Consider the following 18,477-nt stretch of genomic DNA (forward strand, 5'->3'; position numbering starts at 1 on the left):
TAGTTTGGCCAGAAAGGGTTGTAAGTGCTCGAGAGTAGAAAGGAGGAGTGAGAAACCAAGAGGATTGAGAGCTGAAGGGGAGTGGTAAGAGGGGGGCGCCTCGGTGGCGTGTGGAAGAACGCGGCAGCTCAGGGGGTCTGGGAAGGGGTCTGTAGGTGACGGAGGGCTCCTGAGCGGATGCCTTGCCTTAGCGTCCTCCACGGACTGCTAAGGGGAACAAGGGGCCTGTCCTGACTGCCACATCATTGCTTGCTTGTGAGACCAAGGACGTTGCTCAGGAGCACACAGGACCCCCTCTGCAAGTCTGCCTGCCCCAGGGAACTCGAACAGGAGTGGCTCTGCCAGGCCGCCGTCCAAGGCCAAGGCCACTTAGAGAAGGAAGCCTCTCCTGGCGCTGCCGGCAGGAAGGGGGTGCTCTCTGGGCATAGCACGGTCCCACAGCTGGCGGAAGACGTAGTAGGGCCAGGACGAGGCCAGCGAGGGCAACGGGAAGGAGCTGGCTTGAGGGTGGCGACACACTGACTCCCGTCCCCAGCAGGCCAAACAGCTGCCTCCGCTGAGACTCTTTAAACTGCACCCCAGTGAAACCTGCAGCCGCATGTGGGGAGAGCCGGGAGGGCGGCATGGCATGCAAGATGCTCTTTCTCCTCCTGGTTTGGTTTCTCCTGTCCCCAGCATGCCATCGGCCAGGGGCATGCTGGGAGGAGGGAGCGCTCTCCCCCGCAAAGCCAGGTGGAAGCAACGGGGCCGATGCGAAAGGGCAGCCCACCACTTCCAGTGCAAGTTGCCACCTCCCGCTGCACACACACCGCAGAGAGGGATACACGATGTTCCACCTGTGGGTCGAGGGGAGGAGAAGGGCCTGCCTTCCGGGTCGGGGACCCCATCGCCACTGGGGCCAGGAGTCCTAACCCGTGGCTGGAGCACCGTCTATCCGTTTTATACCACTCACACACAGCCCTGGGAATTGCACACAGGCTTGTGTTGAATGGGGGATGGGTAGCGTGAACAGCCAAGTAGGGTCCTGGTCATCCAGGAGGAGAAAAACAGAGCCAGAGGGACCAAAAGGTTGCCACCAACGTTCCCGGGTCTGTGTGGGGCGTGATATAAATCCGCACCAGGACAGAGTCACACGTATGATTTGCCTTGATTAACAGGTTTCCTGTTCTTTTTCTGTTTGTCCATTTTGTTTTGTTTCTCTTCTCCTGTTTTCTGTATTATTTTGTTTGTTTTGTTTTGGCTCTCTGGGAATGCCTGTTCTCCTCTCCTCCCCGTCTGCATCCTTCTCCCCACTTCCTGTTCCTTTCCCCGTCACCCTTCCTGCCCCGCCGACCCCCACCCCCCACTTCCCACCCCTCCATGAGCAGTGGCCGCATCCATTACACTGAGATGTATGAAATGCTGACTCTCATGTCACCACCGCTAGGCCTCGGCAAGAGATGTCCCTCCAAAGTGGCATATAAGGTAGACCACCCCTTCCTTTGTTCTGGGCTAGAGACCAACAGGAACTGGGGCCCCGCTGTGGGGAGGCCAGAACATGGGGAGGACGCCGGGCTGGAGTGGTGGAGGAGGGAACCGAGGGGAAAAGAAACCATGAGATGGAAGGGCAAGGAAGGTTCCTGGAAGTACAGAGTCCTAGAACACTACAAAGCACGGTTGGCAAGACTCTGCACCTTGGGGCGTGGTATGGGTGAGTCTGCGTTTCTCCAAGCGTGTGGCTTCTTGTGGGCAGATTACTGGGAAGGAAGTGTTAAGTAGCGTGTTCCCTCAGAGGAGGCTGAGTGGTGGCCGGCAAGATAGCATATATGGGCAAGAAGGAAGCCTTATAGCAAAACTCCTATCAGAGCCTATACATAAAACAAAATCTTCAATTAGATAAGCTAAGAAAATAAATACAGAAATTTGTCTAAACGTGGTTCAAGAATTTTTTAGGAGAGGGGTAAACTCTTAACAAACTTCTTCTCCTTTGACGTAGGAAGGAACCATGGCATGGTTCCTTCTAGGTATCAAATAAAGGGGAGAACATACCTCCGTGACACACACGGAAGGATCCAGCTCCCTTCCCCTACTGGCCCAGCTGCTGGGCTCTCTTGTCAGTACAAGGGGAAAGGTGACAATGGGCACAAGTTGCCCTCCACATTAGACTTGCATTCTTGGCATGACTGATGATGGGGCCTGGCCCTGGAGTCACGGGAGGATTCCCCATAGCCTGCTCAGAGCAGCATTGTATATGGGAAGTCACCTGCTCTCAGGGTACTCAGAGCTTTGGGGTCTGCTTTTCTTCTCCACCTGTTAGTAATAGTTACTGTATGGTGTTTAGACTGACCCAGCACTCTGGAGCTCCTTCATCTAGGAATGCACCCCAGCAGTGTTGCCACTTTATCTAGAAGCTTAAGGAAGTGGGAGAGAGATGGCACTCAGATACAAACAAGAAATTGACTTTACACTCTTAAGACACCGTGTCTGTGGAATCACATTAGGCGAGATGTTCCAATGGAGCATTAAAGATCCTGCCTTGGGAAGAGACACGTCCCTCCCTGCTAGGCTGGTGGTTCTGCCAGAGGACCTTCTGCTGCTTCTACCTCCAAGTTGTACGGCTCCAGAGAGCATCTCCTTGGAACAGGGCCCTTTAGGGTCCAGGACATGGCTCTCCATGCACAGCTCACAGGCTGGCATCCTTTTTGCTCATGATGGCCACATCCAAAAGGACCAGGTGGTGGGGTGTGGTATTAAGTTCTTTGAATTTCTGGGATGAAGCTTGGTGGGAGAGGGGGTGTGGGGCCTGGAGGAAAAGTCAAAGGATTCCAAAAGCAAGACACTCTCTGGAAAGTGGATTTGGCCATTTCAATTTGATCCCTTCCTTCGGGCGAGGGGAGCAAGGCCTGCCCACTCTGCTCCTGCCTTGGTCACCCTTCTCTCATCCTCTCTCCTCCGCACTGCCCAGCCTCTTCCCCTAGACGCTGTTTGCACTCTTTCCCCTTCTCTATCCTGTTCCACCTCATCCTTTGGATAAGTTGGACTTATGCATGTTTAGTCATGTGCTGGCAAATTTCACCTTTTAAAGACTCAAAAAAGGGGGCATCAGGATGCATCTTTCAAGTCAGATAAGCAGAGCGAAATCTCCCCCATCACTGTCTTTCCATGTGAGCTTTGGGGGTGTCTGGGGGACAAAGGGGAACGGCAGCCTCGAATCTGGGAATGGAGTCACCTCCTAGAGCTGACCATTTTCTCCGAGCCACTTCTCTGAGAAATCACTTTCCGTCCCTACTAAAGACATTCTTAGGACCGTAGAGGAGTCCTGAAGAATGACTTTTGGGAATTTGGTGATATTGCTAGAGGAAAAAAACTGGCTTACTACGCAGTCGTGCATGCGCCTGAAGTGAGCAGCAGGGGAGAGGTAGGATCAGGGACAGGGAATCCTTGCCCTTCTTTTTTGTCTCTGCATTTGACCCCTGACCTTTCTTCACTTCTCACCAAGGTTTCTTTTGGTATTTTTTTTTTCTTCCTGCTGTTTTGTTTCCTCTCTTTCGCACAGAGATTGGTCCTGATGAATATGCCAGTGGCTGAGGACATGACGGTCCACTTCACGTCCACACTGATGGCTCTGATCCGGACAGCTCTGGACATCAAGATCGCCAAAGGTGAGCCGGGGAGGGAAAACGGGATTCTGGAACGACTCCCCCAAGGCGGGCACAAGATGGAGATGTTCGAACTCGGATCCATCTGACAACGCCGTGATGTGGAAATCAGCTCTATAGGGTCCTAGTTTCACCTCTGACTTGGTGACTATAATGTTTGTCATCTCTTCCTGGAAAAATGAATGGTTTGATCATCTCTAAGGCTCCTTTCAGCTTTACCAGCCTGCAGTCTTCCGGGTCCGGTACACAGTAGGCATTTTAGAAGTCTTTGCTCATTGAGCACAAGACTTTTGATTCCGTCCTTTCTTCCTTATTGGTATCTCTGATGCCCCGGAAGGTTCGCAGCTGGAGTTGTAGAGGGCAGCACTTTGCTCCTCTCCATGTCTTTTGCAGTGACTGAGGAGAGAGACCAGGCTTACTACTTCCAGATGGCCCTCCAGCCTTCCTGCTCTCGCCTGATCCAAAACTCAGGTCACTCAGACCAGGGACTCAGAGTCACTGGAAGAATTGATGTACATCTCATGAGGCAGGGGAGTCTCTTTATGGCTCTTTTCATTTTTTCCTCTGATGTATTAAGCACTTGGGAGGTGTTTCAAATGAATAAGGAAGCTGCTCTTGGTCTCGGGGCCTCAGATCTCTGTGGCAGGATATCCCTGAGTCACTGAAAAGGAGAGCCAAATTGTGTTCTGCTTCTTCAGCAGAAAGACCTGGTGTTATAAGATCCACAGTCACTCAGTGCCAGAACTTCCAGTGACCATATGAGGGGCCCTGCTGATTCAGCTCCCGCCCCGACCTACTCCCTCAGTCCTTGGTATTTGCGTGTCTTTCCTATTTATTAAAATTTATCTTCTAGGTGGTGCAGACAGACAGCAGCTAGACTCAGAGCTACAAAAGGAGACCCTGGCCATCTGGCCCCACCTGTCCCAGAAGATGCTAGATCTGCTTGTGCCCATGCCCAAAGGTGCGGGGTCTCCTCCTGGGTTGCATTGTCTCTGTGGGAACAGGAAGTGACCAAAGAGATAAGGAAAGGGTGCTCTTCTATCCTTAGGAATCCCAGATCCCTCACTTCTTAATCCCTTCTGCATGCACTGAAAACAGTTTTTCAAGACAGGTCACTGTAGTTGTGGGTTAAACTTCTCGGGCACAGAGCTCTCCCGGTACATGATAGGGTTCAGCAAACCTTCACGTAGTTGGGAATGAGGGTGCTGTGACTTAGAGATGGGAATCTAGATCAGTGGAGGTGACACTTTACTCTTATCTTACTCTTTCTCATCAATATCCTCATCGTCCGCGGCAGTGGAAGTTCTCCGAGGGCAGATCTGGGACCTCGTCACTCTGTATCCCCAGGGTCGGGCACACGTGGCGCTCTCCATGAATGTGAACTATAGATGGGTGGCAGAGGGAGCAAACCTGCTGCAGAGAGCGGGGAAGCTTGCGAGTGGTCCTCACTCTCTGCCACCTGTCTTTTCCCTGTTCCCTTCCATGCCACCTTTGTGGTTCTAGCCTCGGACCTGACTGTGGGCAAAATCTATGCCGCAATGATGATCATGGACTACTACAAGCAGAGTAAGGTGAAAAAGCAGAGGCAGCAGCTGGAAGAGCAGGTGAGGGTCACTGACAGTGGCCGTGGTGGGGGCACCAGGAGGAGTTACTACAGGGCCCCTCTAGGGCCAAGCCTGCACCTCCCTGGGGCACAGTGCCCTACAAATGCTCGGAAGCAGAGGCTAGTGTGCGGGGTCCAGGAACTTTCTAGTGCTGGGGATTAGAAACCCAGATCAGAGAATCAGGCATGATCCTGTCTTACCCAAGTAAATGGGATCCCCGGTCCCCTGCTGGTAGACCCTGTCATCACTTGAGTCCTTTTTCCTCCTTCTTGCTTTTAACACAGAAAAATGCACCCATGTTCCAGCGCATGGAGCCCTCATCTCTGCCTCAGGAGATCATTGCTAATGCCAAAGCCCTGCCCTATCTCCAGCAAGACCCTGTTTCAGGCCTGTGAGTATAACCAAGGGCTCCCCAGCTGTCCTTTCCTGCTTCTGGCACCAGCACCATGGTGCAGGCCCAGAAGTGCCCAGGAAATCATAGTCTGAGCCGAGTGATCCTTTCTCTGAGCATGAGAAAACCATATTTTTTATTTTAAAATGGCTATTGAGCAGGGGTAATAGCATGTTCAGTTCTGGGGCCAGCTCGAGGGAGAGCACTGTGAATGGACAAAAGAAGAAGGGCTTGTGTTAGTGCATTCACGCCTCAGATAAGAAACTGGGGACTAAGTAAGTTCCCCACATCCATGTGGCTAGTGAAGCTGAACTAGAAGTTAGGTTTGTTCTTCCTAACTCCAGAATATTCCCACTGCGCTGTTATCTGTAATGAAGAAAAGGAACCTTAGAGCAGGCAAAACAAAACAAAAACAAAAACAAAACAAAAAAACCTCAGTTAAGGAATTTGCCAACTCTTCTGAGTTGCAAACCTTAGTCTCCTCTTTGGTCATTGGTCATACATGATTCCTATAGCAGCCATACCTCATTGTAACCTAAACCTTCTGTACATCAGCAGGCTTGTCCAAGTACCCAAAGGGCAGAAATCTCTCTACCCCAGGCAAGTGAGTTTTTGTGGTTGGGATTAACCCAATCCTCATCCCCATGGAACCAATAATCACTAAATACTCAACCCCAGCAGTTATCAGGGGAATGAAATCAGGGCTGGGGGATGAGACCTCTGTCAGAATGCCATTTGGAGTTTCTCACACCATGAATTCCTTTCAGCCTGTGGTGCTGGACACCTGTTTTTGAAAAGCATTCATTTCAGAGGTCACAATCCAGCACATTTGCAAGAGAAGCAAAGGACCAACATAATGACCAAGGCTATTGTTCATTTTTACAGATTATCTGATGTGATATAGTAGCAAGGTATGGATTCTCCTGTCTGTAGAAAACCAGGAGATGTGTGTCTGGGGTCTGTGCAGGAAGGGGGCATGGCTGAAGCAGTGGATACTTCTCAGGGGAAGTACAGTGTTTTACAAGGGCCTTGGTTTAGAAAGAGAGGACACACCTCCACCTGGATCTCTCGCACCCCAACAATTTGACATATTATCTCACATCAAAGCATCAGTCCAACTCCTCCCTGTGTTAATTGATTCATGTACTTCTTGATTTGACCAATATTTATTACATTCCCTGATGACAGAAGAGCTGTCTCGGGCACTGGGGAGTTAGCTGTCAACATGATCAAAGCCCCCATGGAGACAAATCTTGAGAAAGAAATTAAACACAGGAGGAAGATTACAATGCAGAAAGGGTAGCCTCATGTGATACCACGGAAAGGAAGCAACACAGCGGTTCTGGGGTGTAGGGAGGCCTCCCTGTGCAAATAACATTTAAGTGAGACTCAAAGGCGTAGTCTTCAAGAGGGGCAAAAGGGGGGGAAGCCCCAGGAAACTGAAAGTCATCAGGAGGGCTGGAGCACAGAGAGCTGGGGTGATAAGCTCCATCCAGGCCAGCACGGGAAGCATAACAGGATACAGGAGTGAGGGTTTATCTGAGGATCGTGGAGTTTTACTCATCAGTGTGACATGATCAGACTTGAGCTTTTCAATGATTCTTGAAACCGGTGTGGATGTGGATGAGAGGGGGGCAGTTTGAAAGGCAGAATTGCTTTTAGTATGAGACTGCAATTATGTGAATTATTAATGACTGTGGCTTGGACTAACAGGATGGAGATGGGGAGAGATGCTCAGACTTGAAATATTATCAGTAGGGAGACTGGATGGGATGTGGTAATTGATTTGCCTCAGGGAGTGAAGGAGAGCGGGGGCGGGGGATGATGACCCACAAGTTTCCAGCATAAGTCTTTTGATTTTTTTCAAGATTTTATTTATTTATTTAACAGATTGAGAGAGAGAGAGAGAAAGAGAGAGATCACAAGCAGGCAGAGAGGCAGGCAGGGAGAGAGAGGGGGAAGCAGGCTCCCTGCTGAGCAGAGAGCCTGATGTGGGGCTCGATCTCAGGACCCTGGGATCATGACCTGAGCTGCAGGCAGAGGCTTAACCTACTGAGCCACCCAGGCGCCCCCCAGCACTTTCTTTTGGTGGATGTTGGCACATTTCCCGAGAGGGGGCAGTGGTAGAATATCCGGCCGGGTCCTCAGGACCTTCTGCCCTCGCTGAGCTTACACCTGGTGGAAAGCCAGTCCCGAAATGGAGTTATTGGAAAGAAGAAAAGTGATTTTTGGTGATTTGTCCTAGGAAGAAAAGCGTGTGGCATAATCTGAGTCCACCTCTGTTCTGGTGGGGGGTGGGGGAGCTTGGGGGGAGGGGGGAGGGAGATATCAGAGAGCATTTCCTGAACAAAGTGAATTTTGAAGGATGAATTCAAACTAACCTGAAAAAAGTTTGCAGAGGGCAGGGGAGTTGGAGAGAAGCATTCTGCCCTCTGGGAACAGCTCGTATTGACATCTTGAGGCAGAGAGAAGCCAGGCGGGCCCATTCAGTGAACTAAGAGAGTCCAGTGTGTCTGAAATTCAGGTGCAGGAGGTAAAGGGCACGAGAAGGCAGAGCAGGAACTAGATCAGGAGAGGCCGAGTTCCAGACTTGATCCTAACAGAATCCAGACGCGGTTTTTCCAAGGAGGAAGTCACTCTCGCTTCAAATTATTCAACTCTCGGAGGTTGTTTGGCCATCCCAAGGGTCCTCAGTCCCTATTGGGGATTCTTTGGTTACTGAGAGAGCAGTGTCCATCTTGCTCCCAGTGGCCCTCAGGAGAAGGCACACTGAGGAAGAGAACTGGCATGAAAGCAGGTCATTTAAATATCAGGTCGCTCTGTAGCAGTTGTGAAAATTCAGCAAACATCCTCCTGGCAGCAAGGGGACAGGTGGGGTGACTCTCTTCTGCTCTTCAGATCTCTCCCTGTGATCCCAGTCAAGGTAAGATTGTGCCTATCGATTATTTGTAAGTAAGTCTGTTCATGCCTCAGATTTTCTAGCGGATGCATTCATGAGTTCAAGACTCTCAGCTACGAACTGTCCCTCCTTGAAGCACGAGATGGTGCCCCAACCCTCCCTTCCAGCTCCACCATCACTGAGAGCTCTGGCCCTGTCCACAGCCACTGTCCCTCTGCTCACCCTCAGGAAGCTTACTCTGCATTCCTGAGTAGGTCAGAGGGCACTTCTTAATGTGCTAATAGCCCTGAAGGGCAGCAACAGGCATCATCTCAGGAGAGAGTGGCTACCTCTTTTTCTCCTAACCAGCCCCATGGATTCCATTGGCTAAGAGCATCCGCAAGTACCCAACAGTGGTTTAAACTGGGATAGCTCACCATAGCTTTCATTCAGAGGCCTCTTACGTCATCACCATTTAAGTATCTTCCTCCATAACAATCAAACCAGAAGTGACCAGCTCCTCCCCACCACCTCTGAGCTCCTTCCACCCAGTTCCTAAACCAACAGACATGGTGTCTGGCACCGAGTTGTCCTTCAAGAGATGTTCACGGCATTGAATTGTTTAGTTTGGCCAAAGATGTTGGCACAATAAAACCATATTTCTACTGAGACAAGGAAATTTTTTAAAAGACCATGACTGCTTAATATTTAAACAAACTGTTCACTGTTTAAACTACAGTATATTTTTTTTTCTGCTGAAGCGAGAAACTGAGCAGAAACAGGTTTGTCATCAAGCCTTGGTCTTCCATATGGCTGAGTGTGACAAATAATGTCGTTTGTCACAGATAGGCTAGTCACCAGCAGAATGATGAATGGTTCCAAATGCAGGTTGAAAACAGTGCTTCTCCTTTCCAATGCCCCCACCCCCCCTTTTTTTTAACGTATTTATTCTAAGGTCCAGCCCCCTATCAGTCGCCAGCCTCACACCCAGCCCATACGGACGGGTGTTGCCCTTGCCGGAAAGGAAGTCCTGTCTAGGGTGGGAATGAGTAGTGGTTGCTATGACAGGACTTTTCCTTTCTCTCATGTACACGTTACTTCTTACTTTGCCGTTGCTTTTCAGGAGTGGCCGTAGTGGATACCCTTCGATGAGTCCGCTCTCCCCTCAGGAAATATTCCAGTTGGCTTGTATGGACCCGGCCGATGACGGACAGTTCCAGGAACAGCAGTCTCTGGTGAATGAATGAGTTACATGACCTCAAAATTAGTTCCTTAGTTTCCTGATCCCTCCCACTCTCATTTCCAAATCTTATTTCATAGCTATGGCTTATCAGGAAAACCCTTTCCAATTGTCCTGCCAGTCAGTTACCTGCTGTCTCTCCTTTCGTGGCTAAATTTCTCATGTTCTCTGCAGCTTTTAACAGTCCCAGAGGCCCCCCCTGCTGCAGGAACTTAGATCGCTTCAGGCCAAAACTTCTTAATGTATGCCTATAAGCAGCAAAAGTAGAAGCAGGAGTCACAAAATCTTGCCTTTGGTGTGGAGCCTTAGGATGAGCCATCAGAATGAGTGGTATCCACTGGGCAGCTTCGTGTACCCACGTATATTTCTAGGAAGACAGGAGTGCCCTCTGGCCATGCCCACCTCCTAGGTAACTCAGGGGAGCGTATGTGTCTGTGATGAGCTGTCAGCCAAGAGTTACGAAGAACCTCTTATCTCTTTTCTATGTGACCCTTTTGGTCACAATTCTGTAGATCAAGTACATATTAAGAGGTTCTTAAAATCCCTCTCCTGAGCCTAGAGTTTTTCATTAGCATAAATGGTAAGATTCCTGAGAAACCTGCTGAACCAAGTTTAAGCTTGGGGAGGGGCAGGGCACATTGACCTTTAGCTTTTGCTAATACAAAGCTTAAATAGCTTTGTGTTTTGATTCCCAACGATAATAGACTTTACCGTTATCCTTAGTTCAGGAGTCCTGAGATCAGGGTCACTCCTGAACTTACCCTGAAAGCATGGAAAGAAAAAGAAAAAACTCAACATTTGCGAAAGTCCATAGAGACAGCTTATCCTGAGCTCCGTGTCATTGGATTATAATTCATCTGGGTTGTTTTTTTTTCTTTCTGCTTCTCTCCTGACCTCCTCCACTGCTACTGTGCACGCCAGATCCACCCTGGATGGATGATGTGGGTGGAGTGTGGGGCTGGCCTGTTTATGCAGTGCATGTCTGATGGTATAGGTACCCGGAGAGGGGAGCAAAACCCTCGGGTAGATCAAATGGGTGATTCGGTCTCCTGTGACTACAGAGACGTAATTCTGTGTAGATGTTTGGGAGATGGCTAGACCAAACCCTCCCAGTGTGTGAGTACCTTGGGCATTCTTGGTAAGGTGGGCAGGAATCCTTGGACTAATTTCCTGCCTTCATTAAGGAGGGACTTAGCACCATGGACTAATTGGTACAGATCATTTGGTTCTTAAAAGTGCTTCTCAGCATTTTACAGCTTGTCTGCCTGATGATGCGTCTGGCTGGGAAAAATCTCAATAATGTGTCCTTTCTTTCACAGGGAGGCTTTATTACATCGTTATTTCTGGGGGTTCCCCAGGGCTGAGCCGTAGTGCCAGGACTTTTTGGATCTGTGTTCATCTCATTGTCAGTACTGGTGTCTGTAATTCAGGTGTCAGCCCGTGCCACACGCTCACCACTGTGTACTCCTGCCCATCCCTTGGGGCCCCCTGCTCCACATCCCGAGGCGTGGCCGTGATTCGTGCATGTGTCTTATCCCACCTCTCACACCCCACACACTGTAGTGTTGTTGCCACGTCTGTTTGAAGTCGGACCTGTGTGCTTTATAAAGCGTGTACAGCAGACACTACAATTTCTTCAAGCATGCTTATCATGTCCAATGAGGGCAGTCCTCCCCTTCACACCAGAAACCACCCGGCCAAATGGTCTTGGAGGCTGAATAGGGTCTCAGGTACCCTTCCCTTCAGCAGGGCCCTATTTAAACAACTAGGTTTTGAGGGTGTCATTCTCTAAATATAAAGTAGATTTTTTTTTTTCTGGTAAAATCTCCAGATGTCCAGGATATTTCTAGGTCTCTTTGGTGGCCCATGTAAACATTTCTAAGACAACTCTACCCTTTAGGCAGGGACAGTAGCTCTCTGCATGGATCACATATGTTTGCCAAACTAACAATCTTTAACCAGGAAAATCCCCTAAAAGAGCTGACCCCTTAGAAAGTTCCAATCCAGCCTTCTAGAGTGGCATAGCCCAGAATAACAACCACTACCCATATGTGACCATTGAGCAGTTGGAAAATACAGGTCCTGTCAAAGACGTGGTGGTGTCAAAAAGAACATGAAATATCCCAAGCTTTAGATTGATTACATGTTGACATAAGAATATTTGGATATATTGGGCTAAATAAAATATTAAATTTAATGATTTTTTAAACTTTTTAAAATGTAGACACTAGGAAATCTAAAATTACAGAGGCACTTTGCATACTATTTTTATTAGACTGTACTAGTCAAGAGCATTCCTGACAAATGGGCATCTGTCACATTTTTTGAATGGTTTCAATCAGAAAGAAAGTTCTCAGCTAATTAAATCATGGGTCTTAAGGTTTGAGATGACATATTTGACACCAGAAATTGGTGACTTTTCCTTAGAATAGTGATTTCTTTGCTTCTTCCAATTAAAAGAATAAAGCCTAACAAATACTGTCAACTTTCAGAGAGTAAACGTCACATATCTAAGAAGTATTATGGCTGATAATGTTTTACAAAGCTATAAAATCTGAAGCACTGCTTAGTGGTAAGATAAGAGGATACTTGTCTAGAAAAGGTAATCTTTACCTTTCAGTCCCCAGTAGAGCTCTGTTTGGGATATCTGGTATACCGCCTGTGCACACAAAAATGCACACATATATACCCAGCCATCTGAGACCTGAAAGATGCACGTCTCTCTTCCAAAAGCCATTCTTGTTATGGAGGAGGCAGAATCATCCGCTGGAGGTGAGAAGCAATGAGATGGAACCAAGTCCCACAAGCTTGGCTGTGTGTTTATTTCCAGGAGCCAGAGGTTAGTGAATTAAAAAGCGTGCAGTCCTCTAACCATGGCATCTACCTTCCTTCGGACACCCAGGAGCATACGGGATCTGGGAGGGCATCCTCTATGCCACGCCTGACTGTGGATCCCCAGGTAAAAAGCTATCACCACCTACCATGTGTAGTGGCATCCTGGACTGTATTGAAGTGGTGGGTTATGAAAAATCATCTGATATTTTCAGGTGAGCCCTCAGCTAGTCCCCATCCTTTCCGTATAAGCAAAATCTGGCTCGTGGGCCTTCTGTTTAGAGCCCGTCCCTCTGCGATGTGTTTTTAGTGAAGTCCTAACCACAAAAGTCTAGCCAGCAAAACGGTGTGATTCCTTCCGGACGGGCTGCACATTCTCAACAAGACTCAGCCAGCCATGCAAGAAATCTTTTCCAGGATTTTCCCTGTGGTTTCCGCCTCCCCTTTCCACCTTTCTCGGCTTCCCCAGCACATACGCAATTACGTACACACAGCTCTGTGTCAGGACCGTCTGTCCTAACCAGTGCAGGCCACGCCTCATTTCTTTGTCTGTTTTCCTGGCTTCTTTTTTCTGTCTGTCTGTCTTACATCAAGTTTTGACAGAGACAGGAAGTTTTTGTGGATCTGTTTTAACATCTGTGGCAAATCAAAATGCCAGCGTTTAAGGTGGGGCTGGGGAGCGGAAGGGATGGATGATAGACAGCAGTGCATTCTGAGACGCCTCCCAGCTGCGCGCTCTCCTGAGCTCCTGGGCTACATGGCACAGTCTTCCCTGTTGAGAGCAACAGATAAAAGGCAAAGTTCTGCTTCTTTCATGGTGCAGACTTCGTGATCAGTTCCCTCCCATATTTCAAAGTGGCTCAAGGTTCACTGCAGGTCCTGGCTGGGTCACTATGGTAGAAGACTCTAGCGGAAGCTTGCACTGTACACTTAGCTGCCTGCTTTCCTGAGCGTGAAAAAAAGGCCCTGGAGAAGTCCAGTTAACATAGCATAGGACCCTTGCCACCAGCTAAGGTCTGAGCAAAAGGGGTTCAAGGCAGGTTACAGTTTGCAACCTTCAACAATCTCTATCTCGCTTCTTCCTTACTTGTAGACATTTTCCGTAATTAATCCGATTTTATGTTCCTCCGGGGGCTCCTGTTTCCAGGTGGTGACAGATCCCAGCTCCATGAGACGCTCATTTTCTACGATTCGGGATAAGCGTTCAAACTCCTCATGGCTGGAGGAATTCTCCATGGAGAGAAGCAGTGAAAACACCTACAAGTCGCGTCGTCGGAGTTACCACTCCTCGCTGAGGCTGTCAGCTCATCGCCTGAATTCTGACTCAGGTGAGGGGGACTTCCCTGTTCACCTCTTTTCTGGTTCTTGCGCTGATGAGCAATTCTAACACAAACTGAAAATCACTGGAACAGCATTCAGATAAGAGTGCAGGTTGAGGAGAGCAGGGGAAGAAAGAACACTCGGGGCGCCTGGGTGGCTCAGTGGGCTAAAGCCTCTGCCTTCGGCTCACGTCATGATCTCAGGGTCCTGGGATCGAGCCCCCTATCAGGCTCTCTGCTCAGCAGGGAGCCTGCCTCTCTGCCTACTTGTGATCTCTGTCTGTCGAATAAATAAAATCTTTAAAAAAAAAAAAAAAAAAAAACTTGTCATAGGAAAGCATTCCCTATCTAACTTATCCTAGAACAGAGTCTTGTATATTCATCATAAAGGCTGAAATTTCTTTCTTTCAGAGTAGGACTATAGAAATCATTAAAATGTATAGAACTGTTGAATCAATTCTGTGGTACATCTGATACGAATATAACCTTGTATTTTAATTATACTTCAATGATTTAAAAAACAGATTTTTCAAATGACCTGGAAAAGCACTGCGGTTCCTTAGGGAGTTTCTTTTTTCTTTTTTTTTAAAGATCTTATTTGACAGAGAGATAGCGCAAGTAGGCAGAGTGGTGGGCTGAGGGAGAAGGCGGCCCTCCCGGGATCATGATGTGAGCCGAAGGCAGCTGCTTAACCAGCTTAGCCCCCCAGGTGCCCTGCCTTAGGGGCGTCTCTAAAACATTCCTGGCAAGGGCTGGGCTCTTACTGCTAACTCTGCTTCAACCCCAATAGTGCTACCTGGGATTTTTTTTAGGTTTTTGAGTTTTGTTTTAAGAAAAAGGGTCATCCTGATAGGATCTGAAGCATTCTTACGCTTTTCTAATGGTTTCTATTTTACTAGTTGAGGAAACCGATCAAAAAGCAGTGACATGCCTATAACACAGGGATACATATATATGCAATACATGGCAGAAATGGGACCAGACATCCTCAATGGGGCTGAACCCTTTGACCTCCATCCCTTTACTGATGCCATCTTCCTTCCCCCTCCCCCAAAAGTTACGCACACATGTTTAGGACATAGAGAATGGCCCATCTTGTTGGCAAAGATTCTATCTTGACTGTGTCTAGCATAAGCAGAAGCAGAAGAGAACCAATGCATCCTTTGGCGTATATACCTTTCCAATGGCAACTTGCGTACTTTCCTCTTCACCAAAGGGAATCACCTGTTGACATGCCCGGAGAAGCTAGGATTCCTCAGCGGCCCGGTCTGACCCAGGCCACGTGACATCCCTTCGTGTTCAGAGGCCAGTATGGGTAGAGTTGTGATCAGGTGCTTTTGTCCTCTCTCCCAGGCCACAAGTCTGACACCCACCGCTCAGGGGGCAGAGAGCGGGGACGGTCGAAAGAGCGAAAGCATCTTCTCTCTCCCGATGTCTCCCGCTGCAACTCAGAGGAACGAGGGACCCAGGCCGACTGGGAGTCCCCGGAGCGCCAGCAGTCCAGGTCTCCCAGTGAGGGCAGGTCACAGACCCCCAACAGACCGGTGAGTATGGACAGGAAGTGGAGGCCCTGTAGAAGGACAGGGAGGGCTGGTCTGTTAACATTAAGTACAGAATGTGGGCATCCGGCACCCACACAGACCTTGGTTTCACGGGAAAATATACCCATTGTGCATGGAAAGTAGCTGCTTCCTGCTTGTAAACTCACAGAGGATATGAATTCACAGGAAACCAGATAGTTCCTCCAAGAAAGACAATAGTATCTAGAGGTCATTCCGTCTCAGTCCTCAGAAACCGAGTCACCAGTTCACCAATGCCTCAGCCAGATTTAGGAGAAAAGGATCATTTTTAGCCAGAAAAGTTTCTTTGACCAGTTGCATGACCCTTAGCCCCAGTTCCAGTGGTGGTTCATCTCTCAGTGCAGGATTTATCATTTGGATCAGTTCAACCTCATTTACCTAGCTTCCAGCCATCCCAAGAAGAAGACCCCCTTCTCCTTCCAGCCCCTGCCTAAGAAATCACTACCAGAGCTACAGGAAACATTGTCTCGACTTGCTTTCCTCTTCCCTCCCCAGCCCGAACTCTCATCAAGGCTTGGGAGTCCCGCTGGGAGACCCCCTCACCAAGCAGTGAGCAGAGGGGAGGAGGGTCTACCACAGTAGACTTTAGAAGCAGTTGAGAAGTTTCTTCTCGAGCAGTGGCTTGCAAATTTTAGTGAACAGAATCACAAAAGCTTGTTTTAACTGCATATTCCCGACCTAGAGGGCTCTTCTTCAGTAGTGAGACCAGCTAGAAAGGGAAAAGCAGAAATCTGCGGTTGAAAGGATCCCTCCTTCCCCAGGAGCTTCTGAGCGGGTGGTTCCTAGGTCACACATACCTTGAGAAACACCTTCCGGAAAGTTCGGTTACCAGCGCTGGGCTCAGGGACCCTTGGGTCCAGGTAAGCAGGTCAAGTATGGCCTGAAGCAGCGACTGAGCATGTGGTTGGAGAAGCTGAGTTAACCTCTACCAGCCACTTAGGACATGAAGGCAAAGTGGAGACGAGGGAAGGTAGCTGTCATTCTCTCAGATCCACTTCCCAGGAAAGATTTCCCAGTCAGCAACCCCTTAGCATCCATTCACCCTCTGTGTAGCTGTCTTTCTCCGAAGTGGCAAGGCTTTCTTTCACTGTGCCCCTTGTTACGTACATAGAGCTTCCCGATCCTTGCTCCTGTAAGTGTTTTCTCCGTGGTCCCGCTGCGCCGGGGAGCATGTTAGATATGTAGGGTCTCTGGCCCCAGCCCAGACCTGCCAAGTCTGCTGCTGCAGTTGACGTTCACGTGTCCTGGTCTCTACGGTGGAGACGCCTCCATCTCCTTCCATCCCTCCTTCCCAAGTGGAGGGGACCCCAGCTCAGTCCTCCCTCTCCCAGGCTCCAAGGGTGCTCAGGCAGGAGGCTTAGGGCCCTTAAGAGGACCCCAGGTGGGGATCAGGCTGGGCACCGTCTAACCTGCCATATTTGTTCCACCTCGCAGGGCACAGGTTCCCTGAGTGAAAGCTCCATCCCCTCCGTCTCTGACACCAGCACCCCAAGACGAAGTCGGCGGCAGCTCCCACCGGTCCCCCCCAAGCCTCGGCCCCTCCTCTCCTACAGCTCCCTTCTGCGCCACACCGGGAGCATCTCTCCGCCAGCGGACGGGAGCGAGGGCGGCTCCCCGCTGGCCTCGCAGGCGCTGGAGAGCACGGAGGCCAGCCTGGTGGAGTCTTCCAGCTGCCGGCACACCCCGCAGGGCCAGCACCCCTCCCCACAGCGCTACATCTCCGAGCCCTACCTGGCCCTGCACGAAGACTCCCACGCCTCGGACTGCGGCGAGGAGGAGACGCTCACCTTCGAAGCCGCCGTGGCCACCAGCCTGGGCCGCTCCAACACCATCGGCTCCGCCCCGCCACTGCGGCACAGCTGGCAGATGCCCAACGGGCACTATCGGCGGCGGCGGCGTGGGGGGCCCGGGCCGGGCGTCATGTGTGGGGCTGTCAGCGACCTCCTGAGTGACACGGAAGAAGACGACAAGTGCTAGAGGCTGCTCCCCCCTCCGATGCATGCTCTTCTCTCACCCGGAGAAAACCAAGACCGAGTTGGGAAGCCAGTGCTGCCCGGGGGGGGAGGAGGAGGGAGGAGGAAGGCAGAAGGACACCGCGCATCATCAGCCAAGAGGAACGGAAGGGACGGAAGGAAAACCCGTGGGACCCACCAAATTGCTTTACTTCCCTGTGCAAGATGGGCCCTGCCCAAAGTCCTGCCTCCTGCTGGGGAAAGGAAATTCGAGAATGTGCTGGGGGGTCTTCCCGTGGCAGGAGGGACAAGAGGATGGCTTTGCTTCCCCTTGCCCCTTCCCACTTTGCTGTCAGCCTTGGAGGGATGGAGCCGGCCCGTGTCTACACCCATTGCCCTGAAAAGCCTGGAAAACTTCTGGCTCTTCGCTGGGGAGTCATGGAGACCCCAGGAGTGGGATCCCCTCCCTCAGCAGCTCCTGCCGCTTGGCCAGCACCACTGCCATGGGGGGCGACCACACTAGCATCTCACGCACTCCCCCCTCGGGCTCGCTTCTGCCCGAGCGGCGCAGGCTAAGTTCCGGAGCAGTGGTCGCCAAGGGTCGGAGGCTGGGAGGGAAAAGCTGACGTGGAAGAAGGGGTCAGGGTGCTGTGGCAGCAGCAGCAAGGGCTGGTCTGGGTGAGCAAAGCCATAGTCCAGCAGCCCAGACCCCGGGATCGAGGCTCAAAGAGATGGAGAGGAGGGCTGCTGGGAGGGACAGCGCGGTCTCTGAGGTCTGTAGGCTACTCAGTAGGTGCGGTGTTAGGACAGGCCGGGGAGGTCCCTCGGGCTTCGCTGAGGTGCCTGAGGCTCCAGGAAGGGGATATTTTAAAAGCATTTAACAATGCCTGTGGCCAGAACACCTGCCAGTGTGAGTGGAAGTCCAAGCTTTCTGCTGGAGCCCCGTGCTCTGCCAGGCCTTAGCCATGCCAGTGCTGGTCACAAGGGATCCTGCGGGTGGGGGAAGTGCAGTGGGGGGCACTTAAGCATGGCAGATGCTGTTT

General features: G+C 50.4%; 1 protein-coding gene across 1 annotated transcript in view; it reads left to right on the forward strand.

Moving 5' to 3' along the window:
* CACNA1E (calcium voltage-gated channel subunit alpha1 E) overlaps positions 1-17,459 on the forward strand; it is a 494,904-nt gene extending 477,445 nt beyond the window's left edge. The window contains exons 42-51 of the mRNA XM_059412718.1: positions 1,368-1,464; positions 3,536-3,641; positions 4,492-4,599; positions 5,142-5,242; positions 5,527-5,633; positions 9,635-9,746; positions 12,582-12,710; positions 13,731-13,911; positions 15,256-15,446; positions 16,917-17,459. Of these exons, the coding sequence (XP_059268701.1) occupies positions 1,368-1,464; positions 3,536-3,641; positions 4,492-4,599; positions 5,142-5,242; positions 5,527-5,633; positions 9,635-9,746; positions 12,582-12,710; positions 13,731-13,911; positions 15,256-15,446; positions 16,917-17,459 (1,675 nt within the window). The remainder of the gene's footprint in view (positions 1-1,367; positions 1,465-3,535; positions 3,642-4,491; positions 4,600-5,141; positions 5,243-5,526; positions 5,634-9,634; positions 9,747-12,581; positions 12,711-13,730; positions 13,912-15,255; positions 15,447-16,916) is intronic.
* Positions 17,460-18,477: the final 1,018 nt, after the last annotated feature.

This window comes from Mustela nigripes, chromosome 10, assembly GCF_022355385.1.
Source record: "Mustela nigripes isolate SB6536 chromosome 10, MUSNIG.SB6536, whole genome shotgun sequence".
NCBI classification, from domain to species: Eukaryota; Metazoa; Chordata; class Mammalia; order Carnivora; family Mustelidae; genus Mustela; species Mustela nigripes.